General features: G+C 43.6%; 1 protein-coding gene across 7 annotated transcripts in view; it reads left to right on the top strand.

Moving 5' to 3' along the window:
- The first annotated feature begins 4,731 nt into the window (after nucleotides 1-4,731).
- PLCB1 (phospholipase C beta 1) overlaps nucleotides 4,732-25,264 on the top strand; it is a 648,142-nt gene continuing 627,609 nt past the window's right edge. For 6 of the 7 annotated variants that reach the window (XR_012500533.1, XM_074346936.1, XM_074346933.1 and 3 more), the window contains exons 1-2: nucleotides 4,732-5,243; nucleotides 22,505-22,582. Coding sequence is in view for 5 of the 7 variants with exons in the window: in XM_074346936.1 (XP_074203037.1) it covers nucleotides 5,145-5,243; nucleotides 22,505-22,582 (177 nt within the window). In the remaining 2 variants the exon portion in view is untranslated. Of the gene's footprint in view, nucleotides 5,244-22,504; nucleotides 22,583-25,264 lie in introns of those variants that run through there. The other variant, XM_045508563.2, reaches the window with a different exon arrangement.

Below are 25,264 nucleotides of genomic sequence, written 5' to 3'. Positions count from 1 at the left end.
TTAAAGTTTACGGGATCAATGCAGGCAGAAAGAAATCGACTAAATCACAGACCACAGAACTAGGACACTGTTTTTGAATACTGCACATAAAAAGTTATTCTTGTGCACAGAAAGGCAATATAGTACAGTTTTAGAATAATTATAAGTGAATTAACTACTACTGATTAGCACTTTGTGCCAGAGATTTACATACATGATTTCACTGGATCTTCACAATAACTCTTCAAGATAGCACAGTGCAGTGATTAAATGTGTCTGCTCTAGGGCCACGCGGCTTGGGATTGAATTCTAGTTCTACTTACTAGCTGGAAAATCTTGGACAAGTGTTTAACCCTTCCCTGACTCCTTTTTCCCCATTATAAAATGGAGATGATTACGATAACCTGGGTTCGTGGGGTTAATGAGAGGATTAACGTATTAGAGGTGGAAAACCCTTAGGATAGTGCCTGGCACATAATAAGCTTTCATCAATCATTACTATTTACCCGTCAACACATTAGGCTACTATTTCAGAGGGGCTAAGAGACTCCCAGCTAGTAACTGGTAGGTAGAGCTGGCTCTTAGAAAGTATCTCTGTTCCAATCAAAACATCTGAGCTTCTCACTGTGGCAGGCCTTAAGAGAGTTCTGATTTGCTAACCGACTGGCTGTATATCACAGTTTCCTAGGGGGGTTGGGAATATTTATATTATATTGTGGTTAAAAGTAGGAAGAAACTACTCAGATCTGATTTGTGAGTTCTAGAAGTGCCTAGCATGATGTTACGAGTTAAGTTCTAAAGCCAGTGATCCTGGGTCTCCATCCTGGTTCCAAGTTGTGTAACCTTGAGCAGGTTAATTCATCTCTCCAACTCTCAATTTTACAATCAATAAAATAGGGGATAGTAATATGGTCCACCAGATCAGCTGAGGCGAACAGCAAGGTGCAAAGCAATAAAGACATTTATTACCTCCCTTATCAAGAGGTCTAGAGATGTTCACAAGGGGTTAACAATCTCATGAAGGACCGGCCAAAGCTCTTCAAAGCTCTCTTCATGTTTGTAGTTGGCTTTCCTCATTATAGGGTTATGCAAGAGAGAGGAAGAGAGCAGAGAGAAGCAGTTTCCACCTTCCTGAATCTATTGGCCAGATTTGGGTCCTTTAAGGACCTCCTAAACCGGTCATAGAGAAGGAGAATGTGATTCTGTAGTTGGTTGAGACCAATAGGCCAATCAGTTCATTTCCGGAGAAGAGGGAGGAGCCAATTTCCCTGAGCACACTGCTGCCTGAACCAAATCAGGGTTTGCTTACTAAGAAAAAGAGGGTGGGAGGGTGCTGCTGAACAGTAAGTGTTATGTTACTGAGTATCTGGGAGGTGCTTAGCTTAGTGCTCCTGCCAATGGTGACTACTCAGTAAAGGTTAGCTTTGCCAACTCCCCGAGGCTGACATTCTCCAGGGCAATTCAGTGCTCTCACAAAAACAGGCCCTTTTTTTTTTTTTTACTATTATTTTAAAAACAGAACAGAGCATTGAACTTGATGGATCACAGGTCTGGCTCACACAGTTTTGGATGTTCTTACAGGTCCCTTTGCACGGCAAAAATCCCCACACTTTAAAACTACTTCTGTCTTGTATTCCGAACCAGAGATGTGGAAAATGAGGGATGAACCAAGCTGTCTCCAGCCTCATCTTACATGTTGATGGTGGTTATCCCACAGCCTTTCTGCATCAAACTGCATCCTTCTGCCGGCAGAAGAAACTCCCGTAGCAGCCTCTGTTGGTCTTGAAGGCAAACGCTGCTCAGAATTCTACAGCTTTATTCTCCTTACATTCACAGCAACAAGCAACAGCTGGGAAGGATCAAAAATACTAGACGAATGACTCAACCAGCTACTTCTACAATAATGGTGTGTAACAAATGACCCCCCCCCCCCGCCCCGAGTGTCCCACCAGCTGGGTGGATTCAACAATGAGCATTTTTGTCCTGCTCATAAGTCTGCCAGTTGGCTGGGTTCTGGCAGATCTAGGATGGGTTCTGTTGGATCTGCCTCCAGGCTGCAGATCGGGCCTTTGTCTGCCCCATATGGCTCTCTGAGACACATTTATCTCCGGGCAGAGACAAGAAACCCAAGAGGGCCAGCCCAACCTCACAAGCACATTTCAAGCTTTCTTGTAGGTCACGTCTTCTAACATCTCATTGGCTGATATCAATGGGGTGGATAAATACGCAGAAGCTAGTGGAAGTCTGTAAGGTCACGTGGCAACGCGTGTAGCTACAGAGAGGGAGAAGGAGCAGAGAGATGGTGCAATAAGCCACCGAGAAGAGCTCAGCCCACCTCCTCATATAGCCTAGAGCCCATTTCTAATCCTCCAAATTCCCCTTCTAGACGGCACATCTCTGGTCTGCCCTGCCTTCCTAAGCCACTTGGGTAGGTAAAGCCTAACTGACCAATAATCTTTCCGGTAGGTAACTGTGGAGGGCGGTGGGGGAAGAAAAGACAAAGAAAAGAAAAGAGGAAAGAACAAGTCTGGTAGGTTAGACCATTGAGAAGGGCAGCAACGTTAGAAGCAGAGTTGCCTTGAGGGTCTCTCGAGTAAAGGGAAGCAAAGTGAGAATCTGACGGTGCCTTCTGCACGGTAACTAGCAAGCCAGGACCGCTGGGCAGAGGGTCTATGGACAGGATACTCAGGTTTTAGCTTAGGGACCTGTGATCAAAATGAAGCAAGTCGATCTTTAAAGAGATCCTTTGTAGCTAGTGGCTTCCAAGGACAAAGTGAGGGAGCAGGAGTCAAGGGTCGTATTCACCAGGTTATCCATGGTGACTATCATAGTGCCTAGAATATAGCTATAGATTTTTTGAATGCATTGAAATAGCAAATTTCCCCACCGGATTTTGGGTAATACTTTGACTGAATTTATAAACATTAGGCCTAAAGGCCCAATGGAGCAGAGGGGGAAAGAACAAATACTTAAGAGAAAGGAGTGTTTCTCTCCTTCTTTGTTCATATTCTGTTTCTTCATTTTTATTTTTTTAAAATATTTTTATTTATTTATTGTGTTGTTTTAATTATTTTTATTTTTGGCAGGGAAGGCGGGAGGTAATTAGGTTTATTTTATTTTTAGAGGAAGGACTGGGGATTGAACCCAGGACCTTGTGTATGCTAAGCATGCACTCTACCACTTGAGCTATACCCTCCCCTTTTTTCTTCATTTTAAAAATCAACTTTATTGAGATTTAATTCACTTACAATAAAATATAATCATTTTAGGTGTACGGTTCTATGAATTTAGACAACTGCATTCACACATGATAGAGAATATTTCCATCACCCTGAAATGCTCCCTGGCTCCCCTTCCCTGTCAGTCCCTGCCCACTCTTGGCCATAGGCATCCACTGATCTGCTTTCTGTCAACATAGACTAGTTGGTCTATTCTAGAATTTCTCAAATGGACTCATGCAGTAGGTGGTCTATTGTGTTCAGCTTCTTTCACTAGGCTTCAAGTCTCTGATTTCTCCCTGTGGTTGGATGTCCATTCCTTTTCACTGCTGAATAATATTCCATAGTCTGGCATATCACAATTTGTTTATCCCTTCATCTGTTGATTGACATTTGTGGTTTCCAGTTTGGAGATATGATGAAGAAAGCTATGAACACTGCTGAACAAGTCTGTGTGAACATATGTTTTCATTTCTCTTGGGTAAATACATAGAAGTAGAAGTTCTGGGTTTTACGATAAATAAATGTTTAACTTTATAAGAGACTGTTCTTCAAAGTGGCTTTATCATTTTATACTCTCTTCAGCAGTGGATGAAAATTCCAGCGGCTTTGCATCCTCTTAAGCATTGGTATTATCAGTTTTTAAAATCTGAGCTATTCTGGTGGGGGTATCTCTTTCTTTGTTTTAAATGAAATGAGAAATATTTGTTGAATGAGGACAGACAACTATCTTTACACCGAGGTTCCTAAATGACCAAGTTTCTATCAGTAAGACAGCTCTTGCTTTCTCTCTCTCTCTCTCTCTCTCTCTCTCTCTCTCTCTCTCTCTCTCTCTCTCTCTCTCTCTCTCTCTCTCTCTCTCTCACACACACACACACACACACACACACACACACACACACACACACACACACATACACACACACAGGAGATGGGGCCTTCTGTCTCCGTGGGAGATAAAACCATTGTTTCTCCCGGGATGGGCTTGCTGTCTCAGAAGCACAACTTAACCACATACCCGGACTTCAAGACCAGCGCGCTGCAAACTCTCAGGTGCGGTTTCCCCAAAGCGCTCTCATTCCAAGCCTCTCAACTGCTGTCTTCTCTACTAGTGAATAATGATCTTCTTTTCAAAAAGCTGGTTTGTGGCCAGACCTGGAGAGCTCCAGCTAGAGGGGAGAGCTGTGGGCTGCTTCTCCGATCCCTCCCGCCGGCGGCTTCCTTTTCCCACCCAGTTTGCACCCAAAGACACTCCCGGCTCGGGCTCCTGTTCCCCGGAAAGCCCCGAGGCGCGCAGGGCTCCCGGACACCCCGACACCCGCGGCACCCGCGGCACCTTGCAGCCGGGGCACTGGGCATGCTCAGAGGCGCGCGGGCGGCGCAGGCGTTGGCTGCAGTGGCGCCCGGCAGCCGGAAGGTGCCGCTGCGTCCCCGCTTCCCGGCGCCTGACCCAGCGCGCAAAGTTGGGCTGGGAGCCGCCGGGGGAAGGAGGGACCGAGAGAGCGCGGGTGGCGGGGAAGGGGGGCGGGAGGAGGAGGGAGGAGGAGAAGGAGCAGGGCGGAGGGGCGCCGAGCGTGTGTCACTCGCTCTCTCCCTCTGTGTCTAGAGGATGTGCTGAATGGTGCGCCGGGAGGCGGCGGCGGCCGAGGAGCAGTATCCGGCGGCGGCTGGCAGCCCAGGCTGCCCGGCTCGGCGGCTCTTCGCCCTCCGAGGCTCCGCATCCACCGCGGGCGCCCGACCCCGCGTCCCGCCCGGGCATGGCCGGGCGCCTCGCCCCCGCGCGCCCCGCCTGCTGAGCCGCGCCGGAGGAGGTGCGGAGGCCGGGAGGCCGGGGGAGGCCCGCGCGGGAGCAGAGGCGAGCGCCTCCGGAGCCGAGGAAGGAGCCCGCGCCCCGCGTCCCGTCCCTGCCGCGCTCGCCCGGGCCGCCCGGAGCCCAGATGAGCCCTGATGGCCGGGGCTCAGCCCGGAGTGCACGCTCTGCAACTCAAGCCCGTGTGCGTGTCCGACAGCCTCAAGAAGGGCACCAAATTCGTCAAGTGGGATGATGTAAGTCGGGGCGGCCGGCGGGGGCGCCGGCGGGGCGCGGGGCAGGGCGCGGGCCGCTCGTGGGGGTGGGGCGAGGGGCGCGTGATGCAATGGGCGCACCGGGCCGGGCGCGGGGCCTCGGCGCGCTCAGGTCGCCGCTGCCCTGGCGGGTGGCCGACCGCAGCCGCTCGGCGCACGTTCCAGGGTCCCCGGGTTCAGGAGTGGACGTCCTGGCTGGGTCTGGCCAGCGCCCCCCGAGGGGCTTAAATCTTTTGGGCCAGTGGAGCAGAAGGGGCGGGAGTAGCCGGGTGACGGGTCCTGAGTTTGGAAAGTGGGAAGGGTGGAGTTGGGACCAGCTGGGAAGCGCTGGGGTTTGAGTAAGTCGCGCCCGTCTCCGCCCGCAGAGGCACCCTCTGTTACCTCCTTTGGTCCCTTTGAAGACGGAGCTGCCCGGGAGTCCGAAAGTGTTTAGTGATTGCTCACCATCTTAGCGCTTTCCTGGGCGCCCACACGGCAGGAGCAGAGGACACACAGCGGTCCAGCCGACAGGTGGTCGGTGATGCCAAACTTCCGCTCCTGGCTCCGGAGTGAAGGGCCCTGAGAAGGACTGGAGAGGACACAGCTGGGGAGGGCTGCAGAGCAGAAGGGGGACACTGAGGGGCCGATGAGGACTCAGTGGGCCTGCAAGCAAAGTGGGCTTGGGGGGCTCAAGTTTCTGAGAACTGAGCTGGCTGGAGTCTTCAGTTCAAAATAGACGCGGGAGGACAGTCCCCCAATTTACCTTCATTTTCTTCCAGATGGGGGTGAACTTTGCCTAGTCCCGGATCTCCAGTGTTTTACATGATCCCTGGACCCTAGAACTTAAAGTGAACCCCCCACTTCCACCCCTATTGCCTTCAAACACTTGAATTACTAATCTTGCTGAATACGTGGGAATCTTAAGAGGGAGGACAGTGTAGTATCAGTTTTATGTCCTGGGTGTCATTCAAAGGTTTGATAGGAACAGCCCACTGCAATAAACCTGAGCTGCTGGATCTAAGGAAATTTAGGTCCAAATGACTAGGACATCGCTTAAACGGGAGGAATTATAGGAGAATGAGGCGTTCTTCTTGCTGAAAAGATTTTCCACCTAGTAAATTATAGCCTGTTAACCTCCAGGGTATTTTTCTTTAATCTTCTTAAGCCATTTTCCAGTGTATGAAAACAATTTAAATATTCCAGGTAGCGAATCCAATTACTTAGCTGAGTGGGTCTGTGTCTATATTTTGTCCATTTGGAAGTGCCAGAGGGACTTGGAGGATGAGCCCACAGCTTCCCTGAAAGCTCATGCCAATTATCAAACGCTGTAGACGTCCTTTTATTATGGACTTTCCACTTTTCCTCTTCGGTCCTAGTCGGATGACCGGATGTCTTGTATCAGTGAAGTAGAATCTAAACAGTAATTTCAGACACAGATGAAATGCTCTGTTTGTGTCAAGGAAAGACAAAAAAAGACAATGCAGTTCAACAACAAATAAAACATCTTGAAATCCTCAGATAGAGAGCTCCTGTGATGGGGGATGTACTGAGAGTGAAGGCAGAAAGAAGAGAGAGAAAGAGACTTCGCAGGAGAGAGGAGGGTATTCCAGCATAAACTCTGGATTGATTCACCGTGATGATTTTAAACTGCATTTTAACTAATTCTCCAGAATGTCTTGTTTGGAAAAAAAATACCCAGTGTCACTTTAAAATGTGAAGGTTTAATATGGAAACACATTTTGATACATCCAGGTAGATGATTTTTATTATGTGCTTTTATGTCACATGTATTTCTTCCTCACCTACTAATAGCAGGCCCTGGACTAGATCCGGGGGTGGTGAAGAAAGCAACAGAACCCCTGCTGTTACAGACCTTACATGCGAGGTGGAGGAGACAGAAAATTATCCAGAACACCAGTGATACAGAGATTATGAGGGATGCAGGGAGAGTGATGGAGAGGCTGCTGGTGGAACACCACCTACAGAACGTGAGAAGGACTTGCCCTGGACACTGAACAGTGAGTTTCCGGGGAAGTCCTGTAGGAAGGCTGTGGGTCCTAAGGGGGCCAGTAGACTCTCAGATCTTTTATAGGGGAGGACCCAGACTGCACCCAGGAGTCAGGTTACCAGGTTACCTGGAATATAATGAAGTATCCTGCAAGTTCCTTCGTTGGCCTTCTTGGTCTCCATGGTAATCTGTGGAGTAAAAAGGACCCTCGGATGGCTTTTTCCTCCCCAGGTGTCACCCTTCTACTCTTCTCAGTTCATATTTGCCCTTCTAGAATCAAGGCCCTTTAGGTTATCTGGCTAATTATATGATGGATGTGCATTGAAGACAAAAGGGAACTAGATCTTGAGTCCAAAGGCCTGGGTTTTCCTACTGATACTTTTATCAGTCAGCTGTGTGACTTTAGATTAATCACTTAACCTCTCTGAGTCTTTGCTGCCTCTTGCACAGACTGTGAGAATGCTGCATTTCCTACCTGTGTCATCGAACAGTTGGCCGTAACCAATAGGCTAAAGCAGCACTTCTCACACTCGAACCTACATCAGAGGCTTTGTGCGTGAAGAGGGCTTGGGAACCCTTAGGCCGCTGGGCCCCACCCTCAGTTTCTGATTCAGAAGGTCTGCGTTGGAGCCCGAGACTCTGCATTTCTCATAGGGTCTCATGGTGATGCTGCTGCTGCTGCTGCTGCTGTTTTGGGGGAACGACACTTTGAAATCCCTGGGGTAAGGGTTGTGAAAAAAACTTGGAATGTATGGTAGAGGTCACAATCCTGTTGGCCTGTGTAAATTGTCAGTGGTTTGTAAGTTGAATGTATCTCCGTGTTTGCATTTTGAGAATTCTCCCAATTGTTACCTTTCTACCTAATTAGGAGGTAGAAAAACCTCAGTGACATGATCGTGGACAATCTTTTTAGATCTTCTGGGATATTTTATAAAGTATCTCTGATGTCCAGGCTGGCTTAACTCACATCCATCCTTTTTTTTTTTTTGAATTTCTTATGTGCATTGAAAAATTTTCAGCATTTTTACCTGCTAGTGGGATTATTAGAAAAGGAAAGGAAGGAGAGATTTTTGAGAGGCTGTCTCGCTTGGCTTCCTGTCTCTGAGCAGAGGAGGCTGCTGGGTTTTTCCTTTTGGCTCTGACTTTGGGAAATACCCACTGCCCCTGCCCCCAGGGTGCGCCTCATCTACTTGTGAGGAAGAGTAAATGCTGGAAATAATTTAAAACGTCTCAAATATCTGATCTCACTTAAACATTGTCAGCCCTCCTTTCTGACCTTTCAGAGGAAGAATGGGCAAACCCAGAAAACAGATTCTCAAAAGCCCATTAGAAAGCACAATGGTACGTTTGAAAATGATGAGTTTGGGGTGCTCAGAATTGTGAAGAGATTTCCTCCTGTTCCTTGAGTGGTTAAAGCACCATCATCACCAGTCCTGTTGTCCTGACCACCAAATAGAAAGGAGGATGTCACCCAGAGGGTGCCATGCCCTGTGTAGCCTGTTGGCTGCCTACCAGTATTATGGTGAGGGTGGCTGGCAAAAGCTTTCACTCTGGCATTAACCAATCACAACAGAGGTGGGCTGTGGAGCTGGAGTGGGGACCTGGAGACATCTGCCGGTAGATAAAGGGCTGACCTATGGTGGCTGTGTGTTTCACCAGTGATATGAAAGGATGCACCCTGCTTTTATTTTGCATCTGGACATGGTCAGGCTCTGGTCCTCAGAGGTGGGTGTACAGGACTGGGGCGTTTGGGAAAGTTCTGTGAGATGGACAGTGGGAGGGAGTTCCTTTCTCCATGTCAGCTGGGGAGTTTGGGAGTTGGGGGACTGGCCCTCTTGTTCCTCTGTGTTGGACAGGATGTGGCAGGAAAGAGGAAGCCTCCCCAAGCCCTGATTTGCCCCCATTTAACATCCCAGGAATCTGTCTCTTCCTTGTGCAACCTCTGGGGCTGGAAGGGCTTCCTCATTTGTTTGTTCTTTCTTTTTCTCCCCTCTCACCCTTTCAGATTCAGATCTCCCTGTGGGTAAGTTGCTTAATGCATCTCTACCTCAGTTTCCTCCTGTGTAATGTGAGGATTGTAGGATTTCCTCTTGCACCGAACAGCTGGCACTGTCCACCGAGTGAAGGCACACGCATTGCTCGGTGTGGTGCCTGACACACAGCACTCAATAAAACATATTCTTAAAAGTGATTGTCCCCCAGTAATTAGAGGGCATGACCTTTATCAAGGCGGTCAGTATGAGTTAGATGACTCTTTTATTCTACATGTGGGAAGATCCAGACCTTCCTTCCATTTCCTTTAATGTGCGTTTTGATTTCCATATTTTATACTTTGAAAAGGAAAAAAAATCAGATTTTTACCCTTTTAAAAAAAATACAGGTATTTCAGAGAAAAATGAATCTATGTGAAAAGCAGGACCCTTTCTCTTTAAAGCAAGTCAGTTTACAGAGCATCCGAATTGTTTTATTACTACTTAAAAACCTTAAAAATATATGTATATGTGCACACGTACAGTAAGTGTGCAGGTATGATGCCCAGAGGAGGAGGAAGCAGTTACACAAAACTCTTGTAATTTAGCAAGAAAAATTATATATATATGTAAAATCTCACATCATACATCCTATCTCACAAGTGTAACTTTACATTCAAAAGTCATAAAAATTGCTGGACTGGCTAAGTTGTTTGAGAAGATGGCTTAGGAGGTTTGGATTTGCATTAATGCCCTGTGGACTTGAAAAAAGCAACTCCTGTCCCCACTCCACCCCTCCGCCCTCCTTCACAAAGTAACCCACAGTTAAAACAGGTAATCACAATAAAAAACCGTGTTAATATATTGCATGTTTCTCAGCATCCTGCACAGAAGCTCAGTCAGAACTTTTGCATTAGGTAGAATCTGCAGTTGCAGTTTGCACAATGATGACAAGATGACACTGGCAAGATTAATGAGGGAGCAGAGGGGAAAGGGTTCATGAGGTGGGCAGTCAGCAGCATTCCCCCGGGAAAGGTTATATGGGAAATAGGGAAGAAACAGCTCTGGTTGGTAAGTGGTGGATCCAAATGCAGCCCCCAGGGGGAGAGGTGGATTTTAGACTGGGAGGCTAACAGGTGCCGTCGAAAATGCCACTTAAACATACCCAACTTGGTCCTTCTTTCATGTCCAAAGACCTTTTGTGAATCTCTCATGGGCAGTGATTACTGTAATCTAATTGTAAGAATAAAACTTTCCCAAAGTGAGTCAATAAAGCTATTTTAAACTTTTTATCAGAGTGGAACGTTCACGAAGTGAAACAAGCAAACCTCGTGTCCAGCCGGATCAGTTTTCACGAAATGAACACTCCTGTGTAAGCAGCACGCGCAGTTAAGAAACAGCAATGCCAGCCCCCACCCCCGAGTGCTCCCCACTGGCCCCTCCACCCCATCGCCCTGTCTTATAACCCCATAGGCTAGTTGTGCCTGTCTCTGATCTAATAAAGCTCTTTTTATTTTCAATGAAAACAAAACCAAACCTCTTCAGCCTAAAGCATTTTTTATTTTTGCTGAACGGACCCTTCTCAACAATAACAACGAAAGTGACTTCTCCTGGGTTTAGTTGGACCTTGATTAAGTGCTTATCTATCCTAAGGTGAAGCCTGGGAAGTGAAGCAGGTACGGTAAATGCCCCGAAGGAGGAAACAGTTAAACGAAGCTCTAGTAATTTAGCGGGGAAATATAATACCTACAGGCTGTTATTGGCAGAGCAAAGCAGGCTAGCAGAGTGCCATTTCTGGAATCTATTTTTCTCTAGTGGGTTTCCTCTCTTGTCTTGCCTGACTTTGATATTTGCACCTATGGTGCATTAGGGTAATTTACTCTGTCTATTAGCATATCTCCAATACTTCCCATGAACGTTGAGCCTGTCAATAAATAGCTTCAAATTATATTTACCTGCAACGACCGTTTAAATGGGACGGGAACATTTTGCTTTTTCTGTGTTTGAGCTTGGCAATCTGTAGTTAAATGTTTCTTTATCAGGATTGTTGCATGTTATCCTGAACAAGGAGTGCCAGCTGAAAATGGAGTGGGATTGATTGTGAATTGTTGACCAATGCTGTGGGTCTCCTCCGAAATGATAAAGCTTTGAAACTGAAAATGTTTAGTTTTCCTGTTAGCGGAGCCAATAGGAGGTTCATGCGGCCTTTTGAGACCGTGTCATAAGTTCCATCTGCTCAGACAGATGTCATTATGCTCCTCTTTTCTTGATCTATTCCCTGTCCCATCCCACAGTCAGAGCCACGTGCCCCTCTGTGTCGGTGAGGAAGGGAACCAGGACAGACTTCTGAGATCATTTACACATGAGAGCTTAAGGAAGCCGTCAATTTCTGTAAAAAAACTAAATGAAATAACATGTAAGGAAGGCCAGACTCTTTAAGAGTTCTTCAATTTCCCGTCTGATCTCTTTATGTTCTGTTAGTTGATTGTACTATTTTCTTCACGTGTTAATTTCAATTTGGGGAAATTTTAAATTTTGTTTCGAAAAAATGCTTGGATATATGCTTAGATACAGTTGAGGTTGACTAAATCTATATACATTTATCGAGAAGCTGAATTATTGTAAATGGAGAAACAATATTATATAAAATAAGAAAAAATATTTTGTATTAAAGGAGAATTAAAAGCATCTTGCATCTGGTTTTCATTTCAAGGACTCTTTTAGTTCCCGGTATTTGCCGCGTGTTTTGTTTCTTTTAATTGCAAGGAAGTTTTATGAGCAAGCTCAAGGAAAATGGGTTAGTTAGCAAAGCACTTTTACCTGAACTGTCCTGGTGGCTATCAATATATAACATCGATACATAGGAGATTAATCAATTATTTTTTCTGTTTAAAGATCAGATTTTCTTTGAAACTTGCTCATGAAGTAAGTAAGGAGGAGTTAATTTGATTCATTTTATAGAAGAGGCCATATGAGCTCAAAAAGGAGAAGGAAGACCCCAGAGCAAGTCAGCGAGTGGTCCAGAAAATTAAAAAAATGAAGGATGCTGGCCAGGATGCTGTCTCAGGTGTGCTGTTTGGTGCTAAGTGAGTCTCACTTAGCATCCTTTCCCACATCGTCCTAGTGGGAGATTTTATAATGCAGAATCTGGAAATCTAAAGCTACATTTATTAGACTTCTTTGAGGCATCTGATATTCCGGCTGCAAATTAAGTTCCATCAGTATGAGACGCAGCTCCATGAGGTGTGGAGGGCAGAAATGTGAAAAGAGGCCATGTGTCTGCATTCCTTGGGTTGTTTCTGCAGACGTATGGGATGCTGAAGGAAGACGTTATTATCTTCTGGAGCCGTTCTCCCGTGTCTGGTGATAAAGAGGCAGTGGCGACAGTGGCTGGTCCCTGTTTTCAGATCAGTCTTCCTTTGTCTTCAGCTAAGCTGGCATGTCTTTGACTCCAGCAATTGCTTCTTGATTTCTCACCTTTCTGAATGTGGTGGAGGCAACAGCTCTCCTTAAGGGTCAGTGGCTCACATTCTGGGGTCGTTCACGGAGGCTCAACCTGGACTACTTCTCCAGTCTTTCTAGTGATACTGTCAGGTGCTTTATTACATGTCACAAAACTCCTTTGCGTTCAGAATTTCCAGGGAAGTTTTTGTTTCCTTCGCTAACCCCTGCCCAGTGTGGCCTCTTACAGTTCTAGGGTTTCATGACTTGTGTCCTAATGTGCAATGTTATCAACACCCACGCATCCTAGGTCATTTTCTCCTTCAATATTGCATTTGAGCAAAATGGAGCTTTGCTATAATGCTGCCTCTGGGGTTCAGTATTGAGAGTGAGTCCTGATAACAGGCCCTGGTACTTGTAAACCACTGTTACGTATCTGCAGTCACCCCCATTCAGTCACCAAGACCACCTTGAGTGGCAGGAAAAGACAAGTGTTCTTATTCTCATTTTATGCGGAAGGAATCTGGGGCTGGTGGGTGGTGACTTGTCCAAGGCACACAACTAGGTAGAGACAAGGTCGGGTTTAAAACTAGGTCTTCTGGGTAAAGCCAGGGCTCTTGCCAGTCCACCCTGGCATCCGCAAACAGGATCCTTTTGGTAACAAAAAGGCTTTTAATAGAATCCAAATGGATACAAGCTGAATGAGGTTCACTGACTTGGCCAAAGAATCTGCCTGATTTTAGGATTCATTCAAATGAGGCTTAGATCCCTAGTCTTCAAAAATAGCTATTTTTATAATGTATATACAAAGTCCATTTTTGTCCTACAATGTAGGATGTGGCAATGTGGGAAAACTTCATGGCTGCTTTGAGGCACAAAGGCCAGTGTACAGTCCAGTCTACAAACGTCTACATCAATCAGTCAGTCAGTGCAAGGCAGGCTCACGGAAAGATAGTCAGGAACGGTGTTCAAACAAAGGTCATTCTTTTCATTACCTAATAAGTGACACTTTGTGTCCAGCAGGACTCATTTACATTTTCCATTCTTTTTCTCTTCCCAGCATCCTTGAAAATGTTGTCCTTTGTTGGATTCCCATTAAGACTGGTACCACGGCTTCCTGCAGGAAATCTTTGATCTTGGAAGGTTAAGGATATATTGGGCGAGAAGGAAGTGTAGCACCCAAGCAAGATGGAATTCAAGGTTGTGGTCAGTTGAGAGGCCAGATCTGGATTGCCATGCAGGAAGGTGCATGCAGGGAGGTGGAAATGCCCTGTCTATACTGCAACTGGACTGGGGCTTCTGGAACACTTTATATTATCTATCTTCTTTCCCTAGGGCCAAGCATAAACCTGGCTCTCAGTAGGTGCTCAGGGAATGTTTGTGGGATGAAGGGCTGATCTGGTGTGTTTTTGGTTCATAGTGGGTTTATAGCAGTGGGTGTGTGTTCAGTCTTGAGGCAGACCTGGAGGGCGATCATACTTCCAAGAGGCCTTCACAACTCACTGCCTCAGGCATTGGTTGGAAAGCCCTACCCTACATCTTTCCATTCCATCTGAAACCTCCCAGAATCCCAGGGCCTCTGTGGCCTCCTTAGCTTTGGTTTCTCTGTGTGAGTTCCAGAAGCAAATGTTCATTGTCAGTACAGAGGTGCTTGCTGTCACAGCACTGAGAGCCCTAAAAAGGGCTAAATATGGCTTAAGGTTGAACTCAGTTGGGATTCAATGTTGGTCAAAAATTATGATAGTTAGTGTATTTACATCTCTTATTCTGAGTGTTACCCTTGGCTTTTGTTTCCTGAAAAGGACACTCACACACGTACCCAGATTTTGTGATGAAAATTGACCTGGAAATTCGGAAGTGTTGAGAGGGACAGAACAAAAGCCTGATGGTTGTGGAAACATCCTGTCTATCACAGTGACCATTCACAAAGAGAGAAACGAGTGTGTGAGCTTTATTACCAAAATGAGAAAAATATTGAAAGACACCTAGTTTAAGATTATTTATAATAGAAACTCCACCTCCATTATTTCTTCTCTATAGAAGAAATGGAAGTCCCTGGGACAGGATTGTTGACTTCCTCCCTTCCCCACTCCTGGCTTAGTGTTCTTGGGCCACCTCCATTGTCCCACCTGCCCTCCTGTCCCTGGGAAAGCAACATACCTTCTCCATGTCCTGGAGCCCCTGCTTCCTGGTTTCTCTGCATCTCAGATTCATGATTATACTCCCCTTTGACCGTATCTGTGAACGATTTGTCTCTGTTGAAGCTCTTCTAAATATGCTCTTTAGTCATAAAAATGCCAATACAGAATACAGCACAGGGTCTTTCCATCACCTTCATCCTATAGTTACTGCCCCCTCCCCCCTCCCCTCCTCCCTCCCCCTCCCCTGTCCTCCCCACTCCTCCCTCCATGATGAACATACAACTTCTATCCACCAGCAACTTTCCTCACACCCCGCTCGTTCCTCTGCCCTCCAGAGCCTTATTCTACCTTTACCACCGCTTTGAAACTTCTCTTGCCATGGCTGCTGGCAACCTTGGGTGCAGCCTAACTGATATTTTTTTCAGACTGGACCTTGCTTCTTTTCCCTTCAGGTTCCTTCCATCCACCCATGCAGCATTCATCCTTTAAATATGTACTGATGCCTCTGATAAGCCAGCCGTTTGGCTAGTGTAGTGGATTTATGATGCTAAACGATTTGGTTCCTGCCCTCATGGAGTTTGTATTCTGCGGGGGGAGATGCCACAGTAACTGTGATAAGTCCTATGGAAAAAAAAAAAAAAAAAAGGACAGAAGTCCATGTGAGTATAGGGAGTTTGGTGTCCCTTTTTGGAGAAATTCTCTTTTTGGGAAGACCTGAGTTAGAAGTGGGCCTTAAGCCACATGAGGAGAGGCGTGTGTCAGAGTCAAAGGAATGGCACCTGTGGGCAGTCTAGGAGGGAAGAGACCATGGGGCTTCAAAGGACAGAGAAAAATAAGCAAATGAGGAGCTGGGTGGCTCAGATAATGTTGGCAGGATGGCGGAGGTGGGGCGGAGGGGTTGCTTATATATTGCTTACGCCACTGCAAGATTTTATCATGAAGTTAATGGGAAGCCATTAAGGCTGTGCTTCTCAATCTCGATACTGTTGACATTTGGGTCCAGATAATTCTTCGTTGTGAGGGTTGGCCTGTGCGTCGTAGGATCCTGGCCTCTACCCACGACGTGCTGGTAGCAAGACCCCCAGTGTGACAACCAAAATTGTTTCTGGACATCGCCAGCATTCAGAACCACTGATTAAAGTTTAAACCCCTGATTTAAATCTTAACTGATTTTGAAGTATCCGGCCACTGCATGTGCGTGCATGCATGCGTGCATACGCACACATACTCACACACACGCACGGCCAGGAGGCCCAAGAAAAGATGTTCAACAGCATTAGTCTTTAGTGGTCAGGGAAATGCATATTAAAACCACAGTGAGAGGCCACTTTGCATTCCCCGGACCTAGATCGTACCGAAATGATCAGTTGACTCATCGGATGCCCCCGGTGAACAAGGAGCACCTTGGAGGAGGGGGATCTGGACTTCCATTTGAATCGCTGGTACATGTCTGAAGTTGCTTGGATAGTATTTGAAGAAATAAGCTTCCAGCTTTTTCCCTGTATTTTGTTACAAGAGATTTTTATACGTGTCAGTAAAAGGCAAATATCTTACGGTGCCTGCGTTCACTGCTTTCATCCTCCATCCTGGACCTTCTTACCTCCTGCGCTTTCCTTTACTCGGGGACGTTTCAGACGGGACAGACTCTGGGAAGAAGGTTCTCGCCAATGCTGATGCACCTGGACGTTTTCCTTTGTGGGTCCTGATCTCACACTCTGGCACCCAAGGCTGCCTTTATTGTGTGTGCTTTTTTTGTTTTTTCCATAGTCTGGGCTGTATTGCTGACGTTGAGCATCACGTCTGACTTTCTGTGACCCTTAGAATTCTTTTTCCCTTCCGTAGCTGTTTCCCCCCTAACGCAGCTTTGCTGTGTTTCGCTCTTTTCCTGACGCGAGTCTCCGGCAGTCCCTGTGGAACACGGCTTGTGGTTTTCCCTTGCTGACTCTGTGACATTGATTGGTTTCGAAGTCCACATCTCTTGCCAGGTGTGCTCTCCTGTTCACCAGCAGGAGCACATCGAGTCACTGTGGAGTCAGGACTGCGGTCCACTGGGGCCAGTAGACTTTCTGACAGTGGTACTGAGGGATGTGCTGGGATCTGTGGGCTGGTCCTCGACACTAGCCTTTAGGTGTAGCATTATAGCTTGTACCCGTTTTCTAGGGTGTCCACAACAAAGCAGGATGGACCGAAGTGCTTAAACAACACACATGTATTTTCTCTCAGTTTCGGAGGCTGCAAGTCTGAGATCAAGGAGTTGGTGGACTTGTCCTTTCTGGGGACCATGAAGGAAGAATCTACTCGAGGTCTCTCTCCTGAGCTTGGAGGTGGCTGACTTCTCCCCATGTTGTCATGTCACCTTCCCTCTATGTGTATCTGTGTTCAAATGTCCCCTTTTTATATGGACACCAGTTGTATTGAATTAGGGCCCGTCCTTATGACATCCTTTTAATTTAAACACCTCTGTAAGGATTGTCTCCAGGTAGGGTTGCAATTTGAAGTACTGGGGTTAGGACTTGAACATAAGAATTTGGGGGGAAGACACAGGTAAGCTCATTGCACACCAGACCCTGGTAAAGCAGAGCCCGGAGAGTAGCAACGTATTGGCTCTATTCAGATATTTGAAGAGTTGACACTGGAGAAGCAACTGGATTTATTTTTGTATCACTTAGATGTTAAAACTACATAGTAGCTGACAGGGTGGGTATAGCTGAGTGTGTGCCTAGCATGCACAAGGTCCTGGGTTCAATCCCCAATACCTCCATTTAAAAAATTAAATAAATAAACCTAATTACCTTGCTCCTCTGAATAATTAATCCCCTGCACCAAACAAACAAATAAAAACCTAGATAATGGTAGCTGCATATATGGAAAAATCCCAAAACTTTCCAACTAGATATCGGACCAAATTTGCTTTCTGAAAAAGCTTTTCCTGTTAAGGAGAAAACTTATTTTCTCATGATGGTTTACAGCTTTACTGCCCAGTAGAAATATAAATGAGCCACATTGGAAGTTTTAAATTTTCTAGTAGCCACATGAAAACAAGTAAAAAGAACAGGTGGAATTGATTTTAACAATATAATTTATTTAAACCAATATAATAATTTAAATATACAATCAATATCAACCAGTATTCACGAGCTATTTTACATTCTTGTTTTCCTTTCCAGTCTTTCAAACCTAATAGCACATCTTAGCCAAACTAGCCACATTTCAAGGGCTCCGTGGTCTCAGATGAGCTCATATATAGAGGTGCAGGTAGAGAGCATGTCTTTTCAATCAGGACCAAATCATTTCCAAGGAAATGAAAAATGGTTCTGAGGGATGAAGAAAATCTTACTCCTTAATTTTTATTTTGTATAAAGCCCAGATATACAGACAGCATATGAATGAGATATCCAGACCATCTGTGATGTTAAAATTTCATGGGGGATGATTAGGAAAATAAATACCTAAAAAAGCACCTTAGCAGGTCAGTAATGAAGAATTGTTGAGCAACACTGGTGTAGAGTACGTACTTGAGGTTTAATTTCGGTGCTTCCCTTACCAGCTTAGCTTCCCTTGTCCTTCCTCGGACAAGTTATTCAACCTAAGCTTTAGTCTATTTGTCTGTAAAATGGGGATAGTAGTAGTGTTACCTCTTAAAATATTATAAATATTAAAGGAGAAAATCCATTTAAAGTTCATATTGCAGTGATGGGCTCAGAACAGATGTTCAGGATGTACCCATTATTATTCCATTAGGGAGTTTTGTAAAGAATATTCTGGTATTTTAAGGGAGTTTGGACTACTTTGTCATTTCCTCCCACTTTCTTTAGGACTTTCTTTTTTTCCTTCTTTCTTGTTAAAGTATAATTGATATACAATATTATATTAGTTTAAGGTGTGCAACATATTGATTCAATAGTTTTATAGTTATACTCCAAGGTAGGTCATTTATTTCATAGTGATTTATTTTCACATTTCATCTTTTTTATTGAGATGTCATTGCGAGAGAACATTACATTAGGATATGTTTTTGATGTATATCAGCACATTGATTAACATATCATTGTGATAAAGAAGTTACAGGACTTTGTAATGTTCATGTGGATTCTGGTGACTCTTTTTCTTGCCGAAATGTCTCTCATTCTTTTGGCTGTTGACGTTTTATGAAGGTCAAAGGAACCTGACTGTCCTTTATTTGACCTAAAAACTTTTGAGGGATTTATGTAAGTTGTAAAACAGCAGCTTACATCATTATGTTAGTCTTTACTTTTGATGAGACAGGGATGAGCATAAAATGGTTTCTAACAACTAAAGAGGAGTAAATAGAGATTTACTGCACATTATCCACAGTTACTCACTTAAAGACAGGTGTGTTTATTAGTGTTCTTCTTTTGGAGGTGGATATTTGTAGGAAAAAATACCTTATAACTTTAAATAAGCAAATTGAAGTTGAATTCCTAGTTAGAAGCAAGGCACATTAAGACACAGGGATGTCTACATTTTAAGCTCATTGGTGCTCCTGGGCATTTACAGCATCATATTTCTGATCCAAAGCCTCACCCGTTATAGGCCTGTGTTAGTGGATCTAAGTCTGGTTTCTGGACCAGAAGCAGCAGCATCACTGAACACTTATTAGAAACGCAGGCCCTCAGACTCCATCCCAGATCTACTAAGTGAGAAACTCTGGGGAAACGGCTCAGCAGTCTGCATTTTAACAAATCCTTCCTGTAAATCTGACGCACCCAAAAGTTTGACAACCACTATCTTATGGAATACATATCTTATAGATGTTGATGGAGAGAGAAAAAGTAAAAACATAGGCCTTCTGAGAGTTGTCTCCATTATTCTGCAGTAAAATGCGGCAAGAGTTACAGTTCATCTGCAGTTGCCTCGGAAATGAAGGGTGACCATATATTTCAAACTTCAGACCAGAGCATATATTCTGACAATTAAGAGTTCTTAACCCTGGGTTGAGCTGCTCCTTTGGTGTGGGGAGCAGATAGACACTTGCAGCTGTGTGGGAGGTGGGAAAAAAGCAGGTGGAATTGAAAATGGATATTCATGTATTTCTGGGTCAGATCCTGCCTTACATGGCAAGAATGCCAAGTTCCAGCTGATCTTGGAATGTTCGAGGTGATTATGGAGGAAGCGGGCAGGGAGCCGAGATAAATGAGCGTTTAGCAGAAGTACTCTGGCCGGAAGATTGGGGTCAAGAAAATATTGAACAAAGGAGCTTTATTTTTGAAGGAGGAGCAGGAATAAGCTAGAAATAGCAGTACTGAAACAACAAGGCAGCCTAACACAATATTTCAAAATATAAATTTGAGCAGTTTTGCTCTGCTAACTTCAAATACTTGACTGACTGGGATCCTTGTATTGAATAGCCACCAAGATTTTGATCAAACTCTTGTCCGATGCTCTTGTCAGACACTCTGATAAGAAAAGGAACTGACCTGAGAATGATCAGTTACACCTACAGGTGAATTCCAAATTTACCTGGAAGTGGGGATGTGTATTCTGTTGAGCCTGTTGGAAATTTTTATTTCGCCCACCTCCAAAAGAGTAGGTGATGAAACAGAACAGAAAATATTTGTATGATTTATTGGAAATATTGCCCTGAACTTTTGTGCCTTTAATCTCATAGGAGAAGCTTAAAATATTTTTTAAAAAATTATTCTTTCATTATCACATCAAATTTGTTTCTGAATGTCTTTTTTTTTTTACATTTAAAAATAATTTTGGAATTTTAAAATTCCAGCTGAAGTTCTATGCCACGGCACAAGTCTCGTAAAAGATATTTTCAAACTGCATGTTAAGTATGAATCTTACGACTATCAGGATGAAACAGAATGGCAGTTCCTGAAAAAATTAAATATAGAGCTGTCATATGATCCAGTTTTTCCACTTCTGGGTATATACGGAAAAACACTGAAAGCAGGGACTTAGATATTTGTAGACCCATGTTCACAGCGGCATTATTCACAATAGCCAGAAGGTGGAAACAACCCAAGTGTCCATGGATGGATGAATGGATAAATGGATAAACAAAATGATACACACATATAATTGAATATTATTCAGTCTTAAAAAGGAAGGAAATTTTTGACATATCCTCCAACAAGGGATGAACCTTGAGCACATTATGCTGACTGAAGTCAACCAGACACAAAAGGACAAATGCTGTACAATTCTATTCATATGAGGTACCAAAGAATAGTCAGATTCATAGACACCGAAAGTAGAATGGTGACTGTCAGGGCCTTGGGGGAGGAGAGAATGGTGAGTTAGTTTTAAATGAGTGTGGAGTTTCAGTTGGGGAAGATGAAAAATTCTGGAGATGGGTGCTGGTGCTGGTTGCATGGCAACGTGAAAGTACTTAACACCAATGAACTCTGCACTTAAAAATGGTACATGTTATGTTGTATACATGTACCATCATGCAAAAGAATGCCATGATAAACTTTCATTTAATATTTCAGTAAATCTGCTTTCAAACACAGTCCACTGTAACAATAATCAACTCTTTTATGTGCCAAGAATTGGTCCAGGTCCTTTACACAAATTATTTAATTTTCACAAAAGCTCTCTGAGGTAGGCATTAGTGGTATTATTATTATTATTATTATTATTATTATTATTTTCTTTTTTTCCACTTGTGGTTGTGTAAAATGAGGCACCCAGAGGGGACAGGCAGAGAGGTGAGCCCACAGGGCTGGCCTCCAGAACCTGGCTCTCATAATGAAACTTACCTTGTGCATAAATGCCATGGATCTGCTCTACCCACCAGGAAGACAATCCCAAATTCCAAAATTATCTCTGCAAGTTATACATTTGTTGCAGGTCTTTTTGATTAAGTAGAGGATATGACATCCCCTAGTTATCATGTGAATGATAAAGTTGAAATAAACTATTTATGTCTTGTTGAGAAATGCAATTCTTGCAGAGGCCCAAGTGTTTCAGTATAAAAGTCCATATTCCGGTGACATGTGTTTTCTTGTACAGATGGTAAGCCTTTCTGAAAATTGCCAGAAGAAAAGAACACATATTTTAGAAATGTTTAATGTTGTAATTACAATGCAGGCAGTTTTTGCTTGATAATGTGCATGCTTTAAACTCAGAAGACTATTTATCTATGATGTTTTGTTTTATCATGTGAAATTTAAATTTGCAACAATTTTGTGTATTTCTTTCCAAATATGTAGAAGACGGCCTTATTTACTATTACCTTGGAAACAGCATGGCCTAAATACTGTGTTTGCTCTCTTTAGTACATTTCAAAATCATTTTATAGAGCAAATGTAATTTAAAATAATGTCCTCAGAGTGTGGATTTTATTTAACTTTAATCATATAAAATATGAAATGATGTTTAGTGTTAAAATTATTTGGAAAACTAAATATAGCTTTTTAATAAGAAGCATGCCAGTGCCAGTGCCTTTAAAAACTTATCTTAATCAATACATACATGCATTACTGGCCTTTTCCTTTATAAATAATGTCCCAATAGTCTCATTATTAGTAAAGTACCTCAGTTACATAATTAATAATCCTACGATGTTAAAGATACCGTATTTAACTTTTTTTTTTTTTGCAATTTCTATTAACAAGTGTTGATTTTGGAGGAACTCTTTTAACAATGATTACTTTTACTGAGTAAGTCCCAGACAGGACGTTCTGGGGTGGCGTATGTTAATACACGTGTGTTTTCTTACGTTTGTAGGACTCCACTCTTGTTACTCCAATTATTTTGAGGACTGACCCTCACGGATTTTTCTTTTACTGGACAGATCAAAACAAGGTAAGAAATGAGATATGTCTTTCTTACGTTTTCCAGCTAGTTGCCGAGTTGCAGAGTATTTCTCTTTTGATCCATTTCATGGATGACTCTTTGTAATTTATTTAAAGCCTCTACTTAAAAAGAATATCTAAGGTGGAAATGTGTTGGGATTTTCCAAGGACTGTAGTCTGAAATATTAGATGTGCTAAACCCTAGAACAATTGGCATTTTTCAGGACAAGAGCATAGAACTGTGAATACATCTGTAGAAGGAAGTTAGCCAGTATTACTGATGTAAGTCGCCCTTCCAAATCTACCCATAAAGAATGAAGAAAAAGGATAAGATGGTCACTTTTGACCCTGGTGACTATAACTCTGGTCTTGCCTTTCTCTTCCTTCTCCCATTTGCTGCTTATGAAGGGTTCTCCCACCTCAGCAGGAATTTGGTCCTAAAAGTTTGGAAAATCAGGAATAAGATATCCTTGAGCCTCTACCTTCACTTTTTCAGGAATTTCTTCCCATTTTTAATTTTCTGTCCACCATATCGTGAATGTAGAATCTCATTTATTAGGAAACCAGTTGAGATGATTCCAAATTGAATTATTAAAAAGTAGAATGTCTGCAAATCATAAGATTTATTTGGAGTTTAACAGGCAGTTAGACAAGAATGTTCATTGAAAGTGATTATTATTTCAATAGACATGGCTACGGTTCTGCCCTTGAACTTACAAGGCCGCAGACCATGGAATACTTTGGTCCTATAATTTCTGATGTTTGGAAAGATGGGATAGGTTTTATTGGGAGTCCTAACTCCATACTGAAACCAATAAAATACCTGGCACCGAACTGTGAGGTGCTATTAGCCTCTTCACATCCCAAGTTAGGTCCCAATGTCCAAGGTTACTGGTGTTTGTCAGCCTCGTCTCTGCCTTTCAAGGCAGCCTGGATTTCCCCAGTGAGTATGACATGGAAACTGCTCTGTGCCGTGACATGTCTGGGGTCAGGGTGCAGCCTGGGGAAACTCTTAGGGTGCTGGAAAGTAATATCTGGCCCCCGAGCCAGTCCTGAATGGGTCTGTTTACTTGTCCAAAAGGCAGGTTTTAGCTTTGTGACACTGGAGTCACTTTCTGAATATGGGTGCCCTGCCATCGTCTCTGGCCACAGACGTGGGACTAAACCACAGACCCCAAGCGAATGTCAGAAAATGTGTTTGAGTAAGATTTCATACTTCATGTTTATTACTGGGTGTGTTAAATCACTTTGGCTTTGACATTCAGTTTGGTTTCCTGCTGTTATGTATAAAACAATGACTTGAAAGAGGTTTTTAATTTTTTTTTTCCTCCTAGAGGCTATTTTTAGAACTGTTGAAGCTATATTCATGAAAGATATATTTATAATGCCTAGAGCATTTTTAAAGGTTGGGTATTTGTACGAGAGACTAAACTGTCAGTTTGATTTTTCAGCTTGTAAATCAGGCTTCTATAAAAGCAACAGAAGGTATTTTGGGCTTTTTTAATAATTCATAGCAACTCAGTTAAGCTCCCCTCTAAGACCAATGATAAATATTTCTTTGCTTAAAGAAAGAGAAAGTGTTTAGGACCAAAGGGTCTTTAATGCACCTTTATTGTTCTGCGAACCCAGTATTTTGACACATGCTTATTTTCAAATGTAGGAAAATCTCTTTCAATTTTTTATACTAACCATTTTCTCTTGGTTATAATGCTGTTTATGCAATTGAAACAAATAATGTGGTAGCAATACTTCTGTCTCTTTATTCCTTTTCTTTTCATGGACATTAATCTTACAGTTCTAGCCAAGAGCTGATAATTTCATTGTTCACTTTTTAAGTCATCGGTCAGTCATATATCAGCGTTTGGAGGTTGATTTTTTTAGTTAATGATCATATTATCAGTATCTGAAAGATGAGAGGATTGAAGAAAAAAATTAAACTTTCCATGATTCTAAGTTTGTCATTGTCTTCTGGCTCCAAGGCCAGTCCTGGAGCCAGAAAGCATAAGGAATCCACTTCAAGGAGATGGACCCCCTGTACGTGAGTTGTTAGCGTGAATGTATATGAGGCAAGATGGTACCCACGAGTGAGGGGTGGCCAGCCAAGCTTTTAGTCCAAGTTGTGGCGTAAGATCCTTTGAAGGGATGGGCTGAAGATTGCAATCATGATGTCGCTTAGAGGCCCACTTTCTGAAAAATATTTTATCTGACAGTTAATCTCAGTGATGTGAATCTATCACATGTACTGTAGAGATTACGTCTCAGAGAAAAAAAAATATGGTGCTTTTCAGTGTATCCCTTGACTTCCCCTGCCTCTGGTGTTTCCCGCTGTTGAGAAGCTGGCATTGGCGCCCGCTGTCATGGGCCTCTGTTCTCCATGGAGCTTCTTCTTTTGTCTTTGACCCTGTTTCTCCTTTGTCCGCAAAGCCTGTGCCAAAGTGCTGATTTGTAATCACCGGAAGAGCCTGGTCGGCTTAGAGGTGAGCTGAGTGGCTTCAGAAGCTCTTGGTAAAGAATAAAGAATATTGTTCCAAGATCTTTCTTTCTGCAGCACTGGAGGGGAAGCCTCACTTTTACAGTGTCTGTCCATGTCTTCTCTCCTGTCGTGGCCATGTGGACCAGAACCATCAATTTCAAGCCATTGGTTTTCCTCTCTGTGAACATAGACATGGTTCCTTCTGTAACCCCTCCTTTG

Source organism: Camelus bactrianus, chromosome 19 (genome assembly GCF_048773025.1).
Source record: "Camelus bactrianus isolate YW-2024 breed Bactrian camel chromosome 19, ASM4877302v1, whole genome shotgun sequence".
Lineage (NCBI taxonomy): Eukaryota > Metazoa > Chordata > Mammalia > Artiodactyla > Camelidae > Camelus > Camelus bactrianus.
Note: the sequence above shows the minus strand (reverse complement) of the source record. Positions and strands in the feature narration are given on the sequence as shown.